General features: G+C 37.6%; 1 protein-coding gene across 2 annotated transcripts in view; it reads left to right on the top strand.

Moving 5' to 3' along the window:
• Positions 1-18,008, top strand: part of DYRK1A (dual specificity tyrosine phosphorylation regulated kinase 1A) — an 84,581-nt gene that overhangs the window by 56,262 nt on the left and 10,311 nt on the right. For both annotated transcript variants that reach the window (XM_057428724.1, XM_057428723.1), the window contains exons 3-5: positions 6,911-7,116; positions 16,834-16,926; positions 17,759-17,947. In XM_057428724.1, the coding sequence (XP_057284707.1) occupies positions 6,911-7,116; positions 16,834-16,926; positions 17,759-17,947 (488 nt within the window). The remainder of the gene's footprint in view (positions 1-6,910; positions 7,117-16,833; positions 16,927-17,758; positions 17,948-18,008) is intronic.

Genomic DNA, 18,008 nt, shown 5'->3' with positions numbered 1-18,008 from the left:
GAATGCTCATTGTGGTGAATAATACTGTTCACACTTTTATTCTCTAGTCATATTTTCTGGCAGGTTCTCGTTCAGCTGCGAACATATCACTGAAGATGGAGTACCTCTGCACATTGCTGAATGACCCAAATAGCAGACTGTAGAGGTAGAATAGAGAAAGGAAGGATGAAGTGGGAGGGAGAAGAGGTGGAAGAAAACTCAAAACATAGGGTCAAAACAATGGTCTTTATAGGGAAAACATTGAGGAACAGGAAGAAAAGTTCTGGCAATGCACAGAATGAAAGAAGGATAAGTTGTGCAGAGGAGAAAAGTTTCATACTTCAAAATGGGATGACCCTGCAGTCCAGGATAAACCCCTAAGGAATATTCCAATATTCCACTGATTCCAATTTAGTTCTGCATTATTTCTGCCATTAAATGCTATTGTGCCATACTTTACGGGTCTTTAGTTTATGGATCCAGTAAGAAATTCTGCCTGTTCTAATGAGCTGAGTTGAACAAAGAGGTGGGGAAATGGGGACAGTGATGTTACTGGGAAACAGCCAGTGTTCTGTGGAAGTTGTAATCACTGTCTGGAAGTCAGATGCAGGGGACTTAGGTACAGAAGAGGCTATGAAGTTGTTGAAATTTTAAAAGAAATCAGTTACCCAGATAGCAGGTTAGTGGTAAGTTGCCAAACATGGGGAATGACTACATTTGAACTTTTAAAAGGATAAAATAGATGGGTGGTGTGACTTTCACTACTTTTACCTGCTTCATCTTGCTCACAGTCAATAGACACTAAAATATATTTAAGGCTGTTGCAAAGGTTTTGTTATTGAGTAGAGAATTCTCTATATTCTGGTGTCATGAATTCAAGATCAGCTGCTGCACTGGAAGATGCTTTTGTCAGTTTTGAAGGCAAGCTTTTATAACTTACTGTATCAGTTGCGATTGTGAGGTGGCTAAGTATGAAGAAGTATTAAGGGAATGTAACTTCTTCTCCCAAGTACCAAGTGGTAAGACAAGAGGCAATGGCCTCAAGCTGTGCCAGGGGAGCTTTAGAGTGGGTATTAGGAAAAATGTCTTCACTGAAAGGGAGATCAGTATTGGAACAGGCTTCACGGAGGAGTTCTAGAATCACCATGCCTGCAAAAGACACGTTGTCCTTAGTGACATGGTGTAGTGGTGGACTTGGCAGTCCTGAGGTAAAGGTTTGATATGATGATCTTAAAAGTCTTTTTCCAACCACATTGATTCTGTGATTTTTCTAATGTTCTAATGATTTTAATGTGAGTTTGTCTCCTTTTTTATCCTTCATTATGAGTACACCTAAATAGAATACTTTGGTAGAATTGTGACAGAGGGACAAAGAGTTACATACATACCTCAAGAAGCACATTATATATTTAATGAATTTGGTGACAGAAATGTGAAGAAACCAATTGCTATAGGGATTTTCAGATGTAGTGTCACATGACAGAAAGGCTGATTTAACAACTCTGATTCAAAGAGAGAAATACTATTACTTTGTGTTGATGTTTGTGGTACAGAATTGCAGAACCACTAAAGCTGGAGGAGATCTCTGGCAGTCACCTGGTCCGCCTGCCACTGCTCAAGCAAGGCCACGCAGAGCTGGTTGCCCACTCCTGTGACCAGCTGGGCTTCGAGTATCTCCCAGAATATGTTATCCACAGCTTCTCTGGGCAAGCTGTGCCATTGCTAAGTGACTGTGGGAAAGGCCATAGCATGGCTTCCAAATATATTAAGCATCAGTCTGTCTTGTGTAGAGAACACTTCACGCAGCCCAGCTGTAGGGAAAATTCAGTTGAAATTTTTGTTTCCTTAGATACTCGAATGACCACAGTTTTTTTTCAGAGAGAGTGATCCCCTCTTGAGGTGGCACATTGTCACCAGCAACTCTTTACTGTCAGTTGGTGAATATCTGTGCCTTGCTTTATGTTGAAAGGAGAAGGCCGGAAATGCATTGCATCAGTTGCTTGCCTTATGGTATTTTGGGAATAGGTGATGCCTAAATGAGTTATGAGATATTATAAGCCTAATATCAAAATGGGAAAAACAGAATCTAAAATGGATGAGGTAGGAAATTGATTTTTGAGACTGCATTGAGTTTTCAAAAATCTATGCAAAGTCTTACCAAAATTTTTGCTATATTAAACCCATCTGTAGTTCATTTGTAGACTGTTCAATAAGTACCATCTCAAGTATTTTTCTACTTCAAAATACAGATTTCTTTGGTAGTTGGAAAAGTCATTTAAACAAAGCTATTTTGAATGAGGGAAGTATTTTCCATCCTCACCTAATAAAGAAATATATTCTTGAACATGTGCTCTTCTACTGTGTTGATACGTTAAAGAAATAAACCCTACGTCCTTCCATATGTCAGGGCAGTCCATTTTTGCAGTGTCTGTATTTTTGGATGGCTCTGAGTTATGAACCCAACTGGAAGTTAGAATTTAAGTTTTCTCTATCATCACACCTGTGCTGTTGGTCCCCTTTTAAACATTTTCTTCTGGTTGTAGTTAACAGCAGTTTGCTCAAACAATAGTGTAGCATTGTGGTGATGATGACTTATTCCTCACTTGCTAACTTTCCTGAGACAGTAAATTTACAAAAGCCAAGAAGTTACTATTGCTGCCATTTACATTTTGCTTGTATTACTGTGTATGCAATGTCCCTAATGAAATAGAAGGTTCTGAACAGCTTAATTTCAGAAGGGCTGTTATGTTCATGAACATAGGAGAAAAAGGAAATTTCAAGGCTGAAATAAGGGATGTATTCTGTAGCTGGACCTTCTTTATGACAAGTTTTGGTCTTATCATGGGCAAATAAATGTTATTTGTACTTCAAGTTGTTACAGTTTACAATAATATATAAAGGTGCATATTTTTATGCTATTTTCTGAACTAACACATTAGGAAAGGGCCATTTGAAAGATAATTTACCCATTCTAATCTGTAATCTCTTCCCTTAATGTGCATCATGCATAGAGATCTTGACATACTTTTTGACTTCTGTCACTTTGTTTCCTTCCCAGGGTGCTTCACAACATGTAATAATTTAAACTTACAGTGGTTAGAAAGAAAGATTGATGATTGAACAGACCTTGTTCCTTAGATAGTTTTTCCTGTAGAAGTTTTAGATGTGGCGGGGCATCGAGCTCCTGTGGATTGTGGAACTCCCATGGTGGTCAGTAGGTCACTTATTTGATCTATTGGCCCTCCCAGTTAACTTCAACCAGCAGTTTTGTGAATATCAATTAATGGACCTACACAAATGTTCCTATTTCTATAGCTGACTGACTCCTCAACCTAAAACAAAAGGAGGTCAAGATTGCTATTCTAGCCAATTCTTCTTTCTCCCCTTATTTCTTCCTAATGTGTCATTAGGAGTTTCTTGTCTCATAATAGTAAGTTATGAGTGTTCTCTTGGGACTAGCTGTCCTGGAGTAGGATTGCAGGTATCATGGAATAAAGTCTGAAATGTGGCAAGGGCAAGTATTTCATCAGGGATCATATCCTGAACTCTGCTTGTTTTTGTTGATAGCTAAGATTGCTTTTGGCAACAGAAGACTGTGAACTCCTGTGTCTCTGTTTCCGTGACAGTCAGAAGTCATAAATGTGAAAATTACTGTTCTTTCAGAGCCTTGTAGTTACAGTTTTAAACTTTTGACCCAGGTAGTTCTTGGTTACTGCTAACATGGCTGAGGGTTGGTACCCCCATCTTCAGAGAGACTATTAAAATGCCATTCTGTTTGGTATAAGAACATGCTATATGAAGTAGCCAATTTCCATCCACCTACTTGTAACAGACTTCACATCATGCGACTCTAGTCAGACTCTTGTGTTTAATAATGTCCCCCTTTCTGAATTCAGTACTGCTCTGTGAAACAAAAGCAGTAGTTTAGAATAAGTTCCTTGTTGAGTACAGTTGTGATTTATGTGTATTGGCATCATAGGTTGTGACTTCCCTCCAAGTAGATAGATAACTGCTTGTTAATCACAAACATTTAATCTAAAAAGAAATAAAACAAAAACCTGAAAAATTGAGTTGAATGAATAAAATAAGTTATTTATCAAACTGGGGTTCTTATAGAAGCTTTCATTGTGATTCTGCTTTGTTACAAATTACGAAGCTCTCTTTTCTGAGGCATGGATGTTGAATTAACTGACTTGATCCAGCTGATGATCATCAGTTCAGAAGACCAGGAAAGCTACAGCTTTATAGCCCGGCTAGTGGACTTGGGAGAAAAGAGTGCGCAAGAACAGAAAGTTGCAAGTTGAACTGCAACGTTGGTGTTACAACTGCTCTTTTGTGGAATAGTTATACTTCTAGTCCTGTGAAGTCAAATTGTAAGTGAGAACTCCCCGCTACTGGGATTTCTGTGTTCATATATGGGAGCTTTCTGCTTTTTTAGGGACATGTGCAAGTGCAGAACTTTTAATTTTTTTTTTTAATTTTAATTGATACCTAAGTTGCTTGATATCTCATATGCTGCTGGGAACCTGTGGCCTGAGGTAAAAAAAAAAGTGCAAGAAATAAAACTTTTAAAGTAATTGGCTCAACAATTTAGAATTAATGGTGTTTTTTGACCAATTTAAATATTGTTTTGACTTTTCAATCACCAAGATGTTGATAAGTGAGATTATTTGTGTTTCAGGTTAAGCAGAAAATCAGCAGAAATTAAAAAGGCAAAAAGTAGACATGCCAGCAAATGTCTTACATGTATTCAACCATTCTTGCAGGACTGTTCAGCATGTCTTGAAAAGTAAATGTACACTGTATTTACCAAGTAGTATAGATGGATGATTAATTCTCTAGTAAAAATAGAATTTAGATTTTAAGAAAATACAGTAGTGAGAAAAAAAGCATATCTACGGTTTTTACATGGTCTGACATGCATTAATATATAAAGGAACCACGGTATCTTTGAGAGAGATAGTTGATGCATTGGAAACTTCGCACATGTTTTCCCCTGTATTTAAATGTAAACTTGTGAATTTCATATTATATAATTTTAAATTTCAAAAAGAAGGCAACAGTCTGTTGCCCGATTCACAGGTGAACATAAGATGTTAGTTGGAAACACCAAAACAGAAAAAGATCCAAGTATTTTTAAAAGTTTACGCTCAGACATTTAACTGATATTTTCACTGTATCTTTAAATATTAGAGGACAGTTTCTGAGCTTAGTAGGATCTGTATTTGTGTTCAAAATCACAAAGCAGTTTTAAATGGATGTTTTACAGAAGAGTTAGAGTAATTTTCTGTGCAGTGTTGACTTAGTTTATAAGAGTTTTAGGTCAGGAGCTTTTTTTTTCCACCTATAAGGTCATCTTGATACTTCGTGTCACCAGAGTCACCAAAATGCACACAAAAAAAGTTTTCATCTATCATAGTTATTTCATGAAGGTTTGAGTATGGGTTTTCTATCCATACCCCTCCCCCCCCCTTTATTTTTTTCCCTCTTAAGTAAAATGTTTGAAGATCTAATGAAATACTGTGAAAATAACTGGGTGCTTGTGGGCAACCAGTTCATTTTCGGGAGTAGCTTGTTCTGCTGGTCTTTCAGAAGTATTGAATTGTAACAGTGGAGTAAAATACCAGTGGTCTGTCAGTGGGTATTTATCACACATTTTTACTTCAGCCGTCTTAATATAATAGTGAAAAGTCAAAATTAAAAGTCGAATTGATGAGTGTTGTTTATATATTTTTCTGCTGATTATATTTTCTTGCAAGATTTAGATTGTAAGGGAAATTGGGATGTCCCTTGCTGGTTAGGTGCTTGATTTTTTTACATCTGGCTTCTAAATTCAGTCTTCAGCAGTAATTTTGCTTCCAGATTTCAGCTTCTGATTCCACATGTATTCCTTCAGTGGCAGTGTTGGGTGCAGTGTGCCTTGTGGCTTGTCTTCTATGTTGTACCAACATGAAACCATGTAGAGAATGTCATCCTTCTGGAGCAGTCATCAGAAACCGAAAGGATGTGTGTTAAATGTAGAATGTTCTGAACTTTCATTAGTGAACAAAGAAAAACAAATTGTACTTTACTCTGTCCTCCACTGTTAGAGGAAAAATCAAGGTACAAGTAGACTGTGAACCAATAAAATGTAATCTGACAGATGTCTGAAACAAGAGCTGAGAGGTGCAGGATCTGTCCTAGTTAGTGTCAGATTCTTTGCCTGTGGAATTTGGCATTTTTCAGGATGTTATGGAATCTAGTATTTTAGCTATATGGTTTGCCATTCTTGTGCAACTTGATACCAAGTATTTTATTTGTCTCTTGCTTTGCAGTTACTTCTTGCAGTCTAATTTCACTTTCCCCAAAAGGAATTAAAGTTACAGTGCTTGCTACCTATAGCTTGGTAAACTTGGCAGTAGGAGTCAAGAAGCTGAGTACAGTGTGCATTGGAAGAAGGGTGGAAGTTAAAAATGTAGGCAGTGTAGGCTAGTGAGCTAAGTGGTTTGTTGGAAGACATAAACATCTGAGGCAGGGAAGATGAGCTGCTGAGGCTGGGCACTAGCTTTTTTTTTTCTTTTGGTACAGGCAGTCCAGAAAGTTGCTCTGAGCAACCTTAAAAGGCAGAACTTGCATGTTTTTTCTGGCTTTCATGGAATCCATACACAAAATTCATATCTTTGAAAATAACCCCTGACAAATTCTGAGTTATGACACAGATGTTAGGAAAGAGACAAATAGGAATTAATGATTAATAAATAATCACAATGAAATGGGAAGAAGCATTTCAGCTAGGTAATAATTCCATGAGGATGATTTCTGGATTTGTTGTGTATGTTGAAACAGTGAAACTATTAGTGTTTATAAGCTCTGTAAGCTAGGAGAGGGAGGCTAACTGAGGTAGGTATTTTCAAGTCATTAACTGCATTAAAAACTCACCTTGTCTTTGCAGGAGGAGAGACTTCAGCATGCAAACCTTCATCTGTTCGGCTTGCACCATCGTTTTCATTCCATGCTGCTGGCCTTCAGATGGCTGGACAGATGTCCCATTCGCATCAGCAGTACAGTGATCGTCGTCAGCAGAACATAAATGACCAACAGGTTTCTGCCTTATCGTATGCTGACCAGATTCAGCAACCTCTAACGTTAACAAACCAGGTAAGTGATAACAAGTAATTCTAGATGTAACATTTCTTTCTCTAAATACATTGTATACTCATAAGTTAAAGGATCAGGGCATATATTTTTGTGGTTTGCTTTGGTGCGTTTTTTTTTGTTTGGTTTTATTTTTTGTTTTTTAACTAACTAAGTCTTGACTCTTCAAGGATGGGTGGATGAATAAGTTTCTGGTACATATTTATTGTGATTATTCTACTTCTAACATTTATTAAACGAGAGGGGAGAAAGGTAGTCCAAATAGAAAGTTGGAAAGAGTTTTAATTATTTTTTTGTTAGGTTGCTTTTTCTTTCAGGATTGTTTGATGTTAGAATGTGATTGTTTATTACTTATTCTAATGGACAGTGTTTTAAAGCAGAGTCACTGTTCAGTGTATTTGGAATAGAGAGGTTTGCATGAAAGATGCTTTATTAAGGAAGATCCACTTTATTTGAAAGAAAAAGCAAAATCTAAAGCTATGTGATTATTGGGGTTTTGCTACTACTAATTTACTACTTAGTATTGCAAAGAGGTAAAATGACCACAGGGATTATGCTGATCATGGATGCTTTTGAGCTGTTGAAATTAGTATTTCTTCCATACTGCTTTTTTGTTGCTAGAACTGCTGAAGTAGTATTGTCCTGTGTAAGAGATTATTCTGTTGCTTCCTTAAAAATGGCACAGCCCAGTTGTGGAGATGTGAATTCATATATGTTTCAAAGCTTAAAATTCAGATATGTTTCAAAGCTTAAAATTCAGATATGTTTCAAAGCTTAAAATTCTGGATTCTCTAAGTCACAGCTTCAAAATTTGGTGCAGGATGATAAGGCATGTTCCACTTAAAGATGATGGAGTGTGTTGCCTTTTGCTGCTAGCAGATTCAGGTCTATTCCTTGTATTCAAGATGGGTTCGTAGATAAATCTACCACCAAGAGATATACTCTGGTATTGCTCTGTAGGAGAGCACTTATGCAGAAAGAGGGAAGGATTAGAGAGGATGAGAATGGTCAAGCTAAGTGCCAGGATATTTGATACTAGGATTTGGAGATCTGTAATGACTAGGGAGGGCTCTGTGAAGGCTGGCAAAGAATGCTTTTTACTTTCATGAGAGCCACTCAGTAGGAAGAGTAAATCTGCTCATATATAATGGTATTTAGCTTGAGAAATCTACAGAGGTATTTTGTGTGACTTTTTTTAGGTTAAAGGTTCCTCATAACCTCCACAATGTGGTTAGGGTATCAGTCAGCCAGTTAAGAAGAGTTACTGTGTTCCTTAAACCCTTCAGGATGCTTATCTGAGCACTATGATCTGGCATCGTATTTGTGAGTTTTAGTGTACATCAGTGCTTAGTTGTTCATGTTTTTAAACCAAACAGCAAAATCAAAGCACTTCAGGACATAACACCATCAGTTGCTGTTTGTTGTCACAATGGCTTTAAAATGGTACATGAAGAACAGAAAGCTGAAGAATAGTTTTTGGAGAATAGTCAAGAGTTGTTGACCAAAGAAGGCAGCCCACTGAAATGAGGATGTAAATGCAGGGAAAAAGCTGTAGTTGGATCTAGGAAGTTACCCCTATGAAGAAATGATCAGCTGGCCACCTTGATAATGCCATTCAAGCTGTCTTCGTGCCTAAGTCTTTTCCAGTTCTGTTTTGGTTTTTCTGCATTATTCTGTCATCATATTTTACTGTAATTGCATTGCAGTCTTAATAGTTCTCTGCTTAAGCAGCTCAGAATTGTTACTCCTTTATCCTTTGTGAGCTGCTTTCAAGGATCCCTGACTTTGACAGTGGTCAACTTTTTGAAGTCTTCTGACTACTTGCTTTTCGGGACTCTTTCCTCCTGTGAGTTATTGTGCTTTTCCCATCAGCAAGGCCCATAAAGAGTTCTCCAGGTTGGCATGGAGGTTTTATATGAGCCTCTGCTGAGGAGTCTCAGTGGCTTTTTGCCTTTGCACTAGTTAGTCTGATCTGCAACACCAAATACAGCTAACATCTCTATGGCAGAAAGATCATCTGCTCTAGTCCTTGTCTCTGCAAAAACTTATTCTTTCTCTTTCAATAGCCCTTTTGTCAGCTCTAGTTCATCTTGATTAAAACATAACTCTTAATTTTTTTTTTCTTATGAAAGACATGACCCTCTATTGTTGAAGGTTTTGTTCTGTGTTCTGTTTCTCCATTGCTGTGGACTACCATCTTACCTTCTGCTCCAGCTGTAATCTGCATACCGTCTAGGTTTTCATGTTTAAATGATATGTACATCTCACAGATTCTTTCTTTATGACATTTCTACAGGAATCCTTTTCATTCGGGGTACTGCCTTGAATGTGCTGCAGCTTGTCCTTGATAAAAGCAGTTCTCTTCTGTATATGTCAATTCCGAGAAATTCTCACAGAGATAATTTTCTGAACTGTCCTCATGCAGTTGGTTTATTCCTCTGTTGGAACCTCCTCACCAGTAACTCTTTCTGCTATGTGCTTGTCTGTTTTCTAAAGCTTCTAGTGTCAGACTAAACTTTTAGTAATGGCAGCCTCTCTTCAGTCACATAAAGTGACATAGTCCTGTGTTTTCAAATACGTATAGTTTAACATTGTATTTTTAACTGGGACAGCAAAAAAGAATAGTCTGAATATCTGGTGTTAGAAGCTTGATAGATTGATCTGATATAGCCATGAAAAATGGGAGTAAGAAAAAGGTGACTTTTGGTGGATACAAGAAGTATAATTCTTAAAGGGTAGGTCTTTTTAATGCAGTGCCTTGCATCCAAACAGACGTTAGGTCTCTGAGCTTCAGTTTCCCATATTTCCTAATGCAGTGGTGGTCATCAGCAACTTAGACCATAGGGTCATCTTTGGTGCCACCGGTTTCCGCAGTGTAGAAGTAGCCCATGTAGGTGCAAGCGTCCAGCAGTTGCTTAATAGCGAGTCGCCAGCCCCTTTGCTCCCGACAGTGCTCCTTGTCCATTTAGTGGCCGGATGGTGGGTCAGTGAAACGGGCGGGGAGGCTCCCAGGCTCGGCGATGATTATGCTGGGAGCGCCAGTCAGAATTCTTTCCCGAGCTCCAGCCACCATCTGCCGGCCAGAGCGCCGCACTGCATTGCCTGCTTCTCTGCAAGGCGGTGCTCTGCCTCGGGAAACTGCCTTTGGCTGGGAAAGCCAGCTCTCTCCTCAGTATTCCCATCGTTCAATAAACTCCCCCCTGTTTAATAACTACGTATTTTAGAGTGTATCTTTCATCGAAGGAGCTGAGAATACAAATGCTATAAAGGTTACTTTCTCATTCGTTACATTTGCTGAACTTTGAAACAAAGTATTTTGTCCAAATCCAGGCAAGATTTAATTGCTTGAAGATAAAAGCCGCGATGAAATGTCAGCTTTTGAGATGCTGAAGTTTTATAGAAAGGATAACAAGTAGTTCCTCGCTGAAAGTAAATTTCTTTAGGCTGCAGCAAGATGCTCAAGGATACTGCTTGTCAGTTGCTAAGAGTAGCTGTTAAGTTTTAGCATGTAGAAGAGCAGCATTTTCTGTAAACAATGTCATTTTGATAAATAGCAGAGATGATCTGACATAGTATGTTTGTTCAGGTTATTTTTGTGGCTTTCTTTTTACTGAGGCCTGACTCCCTTTTCCGAGAAGTATTGTCTTGTTCAAGTTCCTCTAATGATTTTCATTCATAACCAAATAATGGGGAAGCAAGGCCTTGAATATTAATTTATTGTTTTTATTCCTGTTCTGTCCTGCTTTTTTTTTTTTTTTAATTTGTAATGGCTTGCAGACCATATTCTGGTATTTTATGAATCATTCACAGTTGCCGATTAAAGATTGGGACACAGTAATGTCAATTTATATTAAAGTTGTATAAATTATGTGTATTTATATTACACGTTACCCTTAAAATACTATTTACATAATCTTTTCTTGCACCTATTGGTTTGTGGCTATGGTCAATAGAACCTCATCTCATCATTGGCTAGGAACAAATATTGGGAAGATGCTTCAAAGCTGGCCAGATTGCTTTGTTTTTCACTTATTTATGAGGTCTTAAATTACAGTTAAAAACTTCCAGCTCTGTCCTTTTTTATTATTTTTATTTTTTCTTCAGTAGTTAGGCTTAAGGCTTTTGTTTCCTGAAAACCGTTGGATTCTGTTTACTTTAAATCTGTGATTCACAAAGTGCCAGGCCTGCTGCTAGGATGGGGTCTTGCTCTTGGTTGTGTGGTCTTACTTCTCTGATGAGTGTCAAACAGTTTCAGGAAAGCAGTAAGAGCATCCAGCCTGGAATGAGTAGAAGAGACGAGATCTGTGGAACCTTTCTTCTTTAGCACTAACAAACAGTAATATTTCTTCATCCAGTTTCAACTGGTTGCATCTTGAGAGTTCAGCATGGCCTGATGCGAATATGAGATAAGAGCTTAAAAGTTTTCAGAACTTCAAGCAAGTATTTCTTTTGGGCTGTGCAAATGTTTATCTTCATCATGGAAACTCAGACTGCCTGAAACTTTAAGTACAAAAGACTAGAGGATTGATTTACTTGATGAAGAAGTTGAGGTGAGATTCCTGGCCAGATTTTGGTAACAAATTACAGCAATTTAGCTTTCACAAAGTACCTGGAATTTAAAAGTCAGGCTGACTGCTGAACAGCTGTCTCTATATGTATCTAAGATCATTTATCACCTGCAGAATTCTAGGTTTTGCCAACCAGATGCTGGCCAGAGATTTTATTGATTGTGAAGTCAGTGTGTTCTAGCAGGCAGTAGCAAATCCTTCAGTTCAGTTACTTCAGCTATCTAATCAGCAACATTATTATTAGTGATGGTCAGACTTCACCAGCATCTGCAGTGAATGTGAGCATGCAGTTGGTTTCAGTGAAAGTATTTCTTTCACTTTCCATCTGTTTCAGATATATTTTAGAAAAATATGTTTTTATCCTCTGGCAATAAGAGTTTCAGAGTGGGGTTTTTCATTACCTTTGTCTTACTCTCCACTACTCCTTTTTAAAATGATTAGGCTAAATCAGATAGGATGAAATCTTGGCAGATGACCCTTCTTTTCTTGTTATTTTTTTTTATTTATGTAATTTTAAGCATCCCTGTTTCTTACTTTTATTCAGCAACCTTATTTATTTGGGGAAGGAAGCTGGGATAGGAGGGAAATGCTCAGGCAGTGATGAAAAAGTAACTGAACTGAAATTCTGTCCCTGCCTCCATGCAGTTCTGGCTCTGAGAACAGTTAGTTTGAAGAATAGTGCTGGATTTATCTTGTTTTGTTCTCTGGCACATACACTTTTTTTCTCTTTGGCCATTTTTCTAAAAACCTGAAGTTTACTGTGTATTATGAGTGTGTTACTATGGCTTGTGGTTATAGAAACTAAGCATCTGTTTTGTTGACCCTCTGGAGACATCATCTATTATGTGGCTGCTCACCACCATATGGGATTAGTGTTGACTTCCTGTCCTATATTATGGTGATGCAGGAAGGTTTTTGAATAGCAAGGGGCATAGGAGATGTGTTTGGTCCATTTAGTTCTTCAATATGGAAGTCTATTAAGTAGGCTATTACAACTGGATTCTTGCTAAAATCCTCATGATTTATTCTGTTTGTAAAATGGAACATGTACTATATGCAAGCAGAATTTCTCATTCTTTTTTTTAAGTGAACGTAGATAGTGATAGATCCTTTCTTTTTAAAACTAAAACCTGAATTAAAGCATTCCATTAACAGAATATATATGTGCTTAGAATTTCCTGAAATCAAAGTAAAATGCATTTAGTAAGGAACAGTGTCATCTGAATATACAAAGTGTATATCCAAAGGGAGAGAAATATGTTGTTTGTTTCTTCAGTTTAAACTGAAGAAACCTCAAGGACAGTGCTACTTAATATACCTGAATTAAAGTCATAGTTCCCTTAAAACACATTTTGTCTCGAACGCATTGAGTGGGCTTTCGATTGCCCTTTTTTCTGTTTATTAGATTCTTCTTTGTTTAGACTAATTAAAGGTTGCTTCTTAGCACTATGTCCTGTGTGTTTGGTGAATAGGTAAGGAAACCAAATTTCCGTTCTTCACTCATAATCTTCATCATGGTACCATCCCAGGTAACTGAGCTGTTTCCACTGAGGCCTAAGTGTGGACCGGTCAGAATGTGATGGGTATTTACTGACATAAATGATTGTAAGGAAAGTAGTTTCTTGTCTCACTCTTGAAATACAAGCATATCTTTAGGAAGATCTGAGGGTGCAGTGTTGCTCTCTGGCCACCAGATAGAGACTGAAGCTTGTGCAATAGGATTTTTCTTTTTCTTTCAATTTCCCCACCCTCCCCCCTTTTTTAATTCCTCCTTCTTTCTTTGAAGGTAAGAGGGAAATCAGTATTACCCCAGTGAGAAAGAATTTTAGAGTGTTAATGTATAAAATGTATAATGACCACTTTGTTCCATAGTCTTCCATCTGGAAGAAGGGAACAAGAGGCTTCTAAAGGATCTTGGAAAAACAAGAGAATGTTACAAATTTTGTGATATAACAGGGAGAGGAAGGAGAGGTCAGTTTTCTCTTTTCTCCCTCCCAAAAGTTTATGAACCCAGGAGAGCAAAATAGTACCTGTTAAAAAAGTTTGCACAGGTTATAAAGTATGTCCTCAGAAATGTGTGTTTGTCTAAATGCATAATTAAAATCACAGTTTTCAAATAAGGTGCTGGCTGCAAGCAACATAGGGGCAGCCTGCAGAACTTTTGAGTATTTATGATTAGGGAACAGAAACAAATTAGATTTTTTTTCTTTCTCTTTTTTTTTTTTTTTTTTTACTAGGCTGCTTATTTCAGAGTTTAAATAAGAATGTTGGTTGGGTTTTTTTTTTAAGCAGCCCGGCAAATTCCACTTATAAATTGGAAAATAAATATGAATGCTTGTCCTACAAATTCCATTTCCAAATCATAGCAGCCTGATGTCTGGATAGTTGATCTGAGCAATGCAGTTCTTCCACACTGAGTGTCTTTCCTGGAAACTTGTAGCCTGTGTAACAGACATGCTGTGCTGGTCATGTCAGCCTAGGATGGAGATTGGTCCTTCCTGGTACTGGTACACCACAGAATGGTTTCTTCTACCAGCAAAATCTGCCAGTGTCCCAATAATCTCTTTAAATCAGATGGAGAAATTTAAGGGAAATATGTGCATTTGAAAAACTTGTAACAGTGACAGTTGGGATTAGGACTAGATGCTGTTAAGTGCTTTGGGAGAGCACCAAAAGAGACCACATTTAGGTATGAATTGTTTAATGGTTCATGTTTGTTTAATAGATGGCATGAAAGAAGAAACAAAAATATTTTGTAAATGTCAATTTGTTTAGGAAACTTTAAAACCGATTTCCCTGATGTTTACAAAATGGCCATGCTTGTAATAATAAAAGAAGTAAGAAATTAATTTGGTAAACGTGTTCGAGGGAAATTGATGGTAGTGGGCACATCCAAAGGTGAATTGACAGGAACAAACACCTAGGGCATGACTTGGGTTAGAATTCCCGGAGGGAAGTTTAACTGTATTACATTGTCTCTGAGAAGCATTTCCTAATCAAAAAGACCACAAATCAGCAGCTTTGCAGGGGTATAAGAACGTTTTGTGGGTGTATTTGGAGAGGGGTGCACCAAAGCTTTGAATTGCTGTTTCTGGGGAGCAGTCAGCTTTGTACCTGTTGGGAGTCTCAGCTTCACACAGATGCAGTAAACTGACTGCTAGTGTCTTACCTTCCCCCTCTGTCTTTAGCTCTGTCACTTTTTCATCCTCGGTCTTGCTCGCTGCTTTAGGTTTTTACCCCCATGTTGGTCTGCGCTTCCACTGGAGGAGGATGTGAGCTTAGCTTTCTAGTATGGTTGCTTGGGTACCTGAGTCCAGGTCCAGTCTCAGAAGCAGAAACTCTTGTCGCTTCTATTTGTAAGAATTGAGTCACTTCAGTGTGATTTTGTTAATTGGTCATTAAGGGGAAAAAAAGAAAAAAAGGTGTTTGCACAGCCACTTCAGTACATAGTAACAAATACCATAAAAGGCAGAGGAGCAGTTACACTTTTCTGGTTGATTTATTAGTTAAGCAATAGTGATATAAAACTCAGTTTCATTATTTTTGTTGATGGTTCATGATCTTTCCTCAGCTTTGCAGGAGGTTGCATGTCAGTATTTATCTGTACCAGGAGGCAGCAGAAAGATGAAGCATTTAGAAGTGAAGAATTATGAGCCGTCAGGATATTTGATGGCATGAGATGAGAGTTGTAAGGCAGAATGTGGTGGTGCTCCGTCACCTAACCCTCTTAGTAGCGAATAAAGAAATATAAATTGTTTTACCATACATAACAATCATAGCATGGTTTGGGTTGGAAGGAACCTTAAAGATCATCTAGTTCTAAACTCCTGCCATGGGCAGGGACACCTTCCGCTAGACCAGGTTTTTCCAAGCCCTGTCCAACCTGGCCTTGAACACTGCCAAAGACAGGGCAGCAACAGCTTCTCTGGGCAACCTGTTCCAGTGTCTCACCACCCTCATAGTGAATGAAATAAGCTTTTCTCCAGTGGAATTGCTTAAACTTGCCCAGTGGTTTTCTGTTATTGGGAAGGGAAGGAATAGAGGTGTAGGCTTGGGGACCAGTAACACTAGCCTCACCTCTATCTCCTAGCTCCCCATTCCTGCCACCCCATCCCTGCCACTGGGTGAGATAGAGGAGTTGATAGAGCTTGTCTGGTGCTACAGCTGTGCTGCTAAGTAAAGCGTCCAGTGAGCAGATAGTTAGCTTTAGCCAAATTAAATGGTTCATGAGTTAGTTTTTTCTGCCTTCTCTTTTCTGGGTCTGTTGCTCGCCTTCAGCTTGCCACTTGGAACTGTCTTTCCAGGAGCTTCATCTTCTGAGATTTCAAACAAATCTTAACAGAGGAATAGAAGTTGCTTGGTAGATGCAAGTTGCATGGTTGACATGGCATATGTGTGCAAAGAAAAAGAAGCACACTAGTGAATTTATCACACATGAATCTTGTTTCTTCATGAAACCAATTAATAGCATGCTATTGAAGATATTTTCTGCCAACATAGTCAATTGTAGGAAACACAGATGAGGAACATAACTACTTTTTCAGGGGTGTTGTTTTAAAACTTCAAAAGTAGGTATGGGGCTTATGTTCATTCCTTTGATTTCTTCACATTTTCTTTGGGTTTTGGATTTAGATTTAGGCCTGGATGTTATGGAGCATGTTAGATCTGAGGTGGCTTGGTTTTGAATTTTATACAGTTTAGATGTGGCAAAATGCCACAGTTCTGCAGTAGTTACTACTGTTAACTTCTGTCTGTGGTTTTAATGCAGCTATACATGAAATATGGTTACTATTCATGTATCAGTCGTGAGATAGAGGAGTAATATGAGCAAGATTCTCAACAAAAGAGTTGTATTTTAACCAAGAGAAAAACTATTGGGATTAAGCCTGTTAGGCATAACAGGAGGAGAGATAGAAGTCTTGGGATTTCTTTCTTTTTTACTTTATTAATTAAATATAATATATAAAAAAAAACAACAAACTTAATTTCTTTTGATTCCAGTATTAGTTTTTCTATTTTTTAATGTTCGCTTGAAGAAAAAATGTTGTAATGAAATAGGTCATTTCTGTGAGGAATATCACAATTTAGTGTAGTAATTATATCCTTAAATTCCTAACTTGTTTTCTAAGTTATGATAATGGTCATATTACAGAGGCGGATGCCCCAAACTTTCCGAGATCCAGCCACTGCTCCCTTGAGGAAGCTCTCCGTAGATTTGATCAAAACATACAAGCATATTAATGAGGTAATGGCTCCAGCTGTCTTTGTAATGCGTATTGATATGAAAGTTTTGCTTACAATACATTACTAAGTATATTTTCTGTTAATTATCTCACAAAGAGATAAGGGAAACCAAGCTTTCTCTATGTTGTTCACATGTCATTGGAGATCACTGATATTATGATCCTGCTTTCTGTCTAGCACATAGGAAATATTTCATCCTTGAATTTATTTTCCCTTGTTTTATAAACAAATGCTGAGCTTTTCTGTTGCATGATAAGGAAATACTTTTCTAGATCATGCTATAAGCCTTTATGAATGTGTCTAAAGACTTGTAAGAAAAATACGAAAGTTAAATATCCTAAATTATTTAATTAAATATTGCTGGCAAATGTAAAGTATAAAAATTACAGGGTTAATATCGTTTCTAACTCCTTGGAAATTGTAGGGAATGTGAAAGGATTTCTGCAGTGATTACTGATGTCCTTGGAATACTTCTTTGCCAGTCTTGTGGAAAAGCAACTGATAATTCTTTTTTCTAGGCCACTAACAGTTTTTCATTTTGCTGTGCGTCTATGTATCTTTTTTGCAGCTATGAACTGTATGGTTCAGTGTTTCTAGTACATTTATTTAGATCTCCTTTCTGAGTTTTAAAATTATTCATCAGGACTTTGCTTTGGTATTATGACTCGAGTTCAAATAGACAGGTAGCAAGAGAAGATTGATTATTTTTCCAGTAGTAAAAGTTGCATATTAAAATCACAGGATTAAGTGTGATAATTATAAAAGCTGATCCTATTCTTTATTGTACCAATGTTTTAAAAAGTGCTCTTAAGTAATATGCTTTTCACATTTAGGTTTACTATGCAAAAAAAAAACGGCGGCATCAACAGGGCCAAGGAGAAGATTCCAGTCACAAAAAGGAGAGAAAAGTTTACAATGATGGCTATGATGATGACAACTATGACTATATTGTAAAAAATGGGGAGAAGTGGATGGATCGTTACGAAATTGACTCTTTAATAGGCAAAGGATCCTTTGGACAGGTAATGTGTATCTGCTGAGCAACCTATAATTCATGTGAATCATAATATGCATTTCATTTGA

Source organism: Pezoporus wallicus, unplaced genomic scaffold, assembly GCF_028554395.1.
Source record: "Pezoporus wallicus isolate ANWC-B61680 ecotype Strahan unplaced genomic scaffold, APGP_CSIRO_Pwel_v1 contig_8746, whole genome shotgun sequence".
Lineage (NCBI taxonomy): Eukaryota > Metazoa > Chordata > Aves > Psittaciformes > Psittacidae > Pezoporus > Pezoporus wallicus.
The sequence above is the reverse complement of the archived record's forward strand: the minus strand, read 5'-3'. Positions and strand labels throughout refer to the sequence as shown.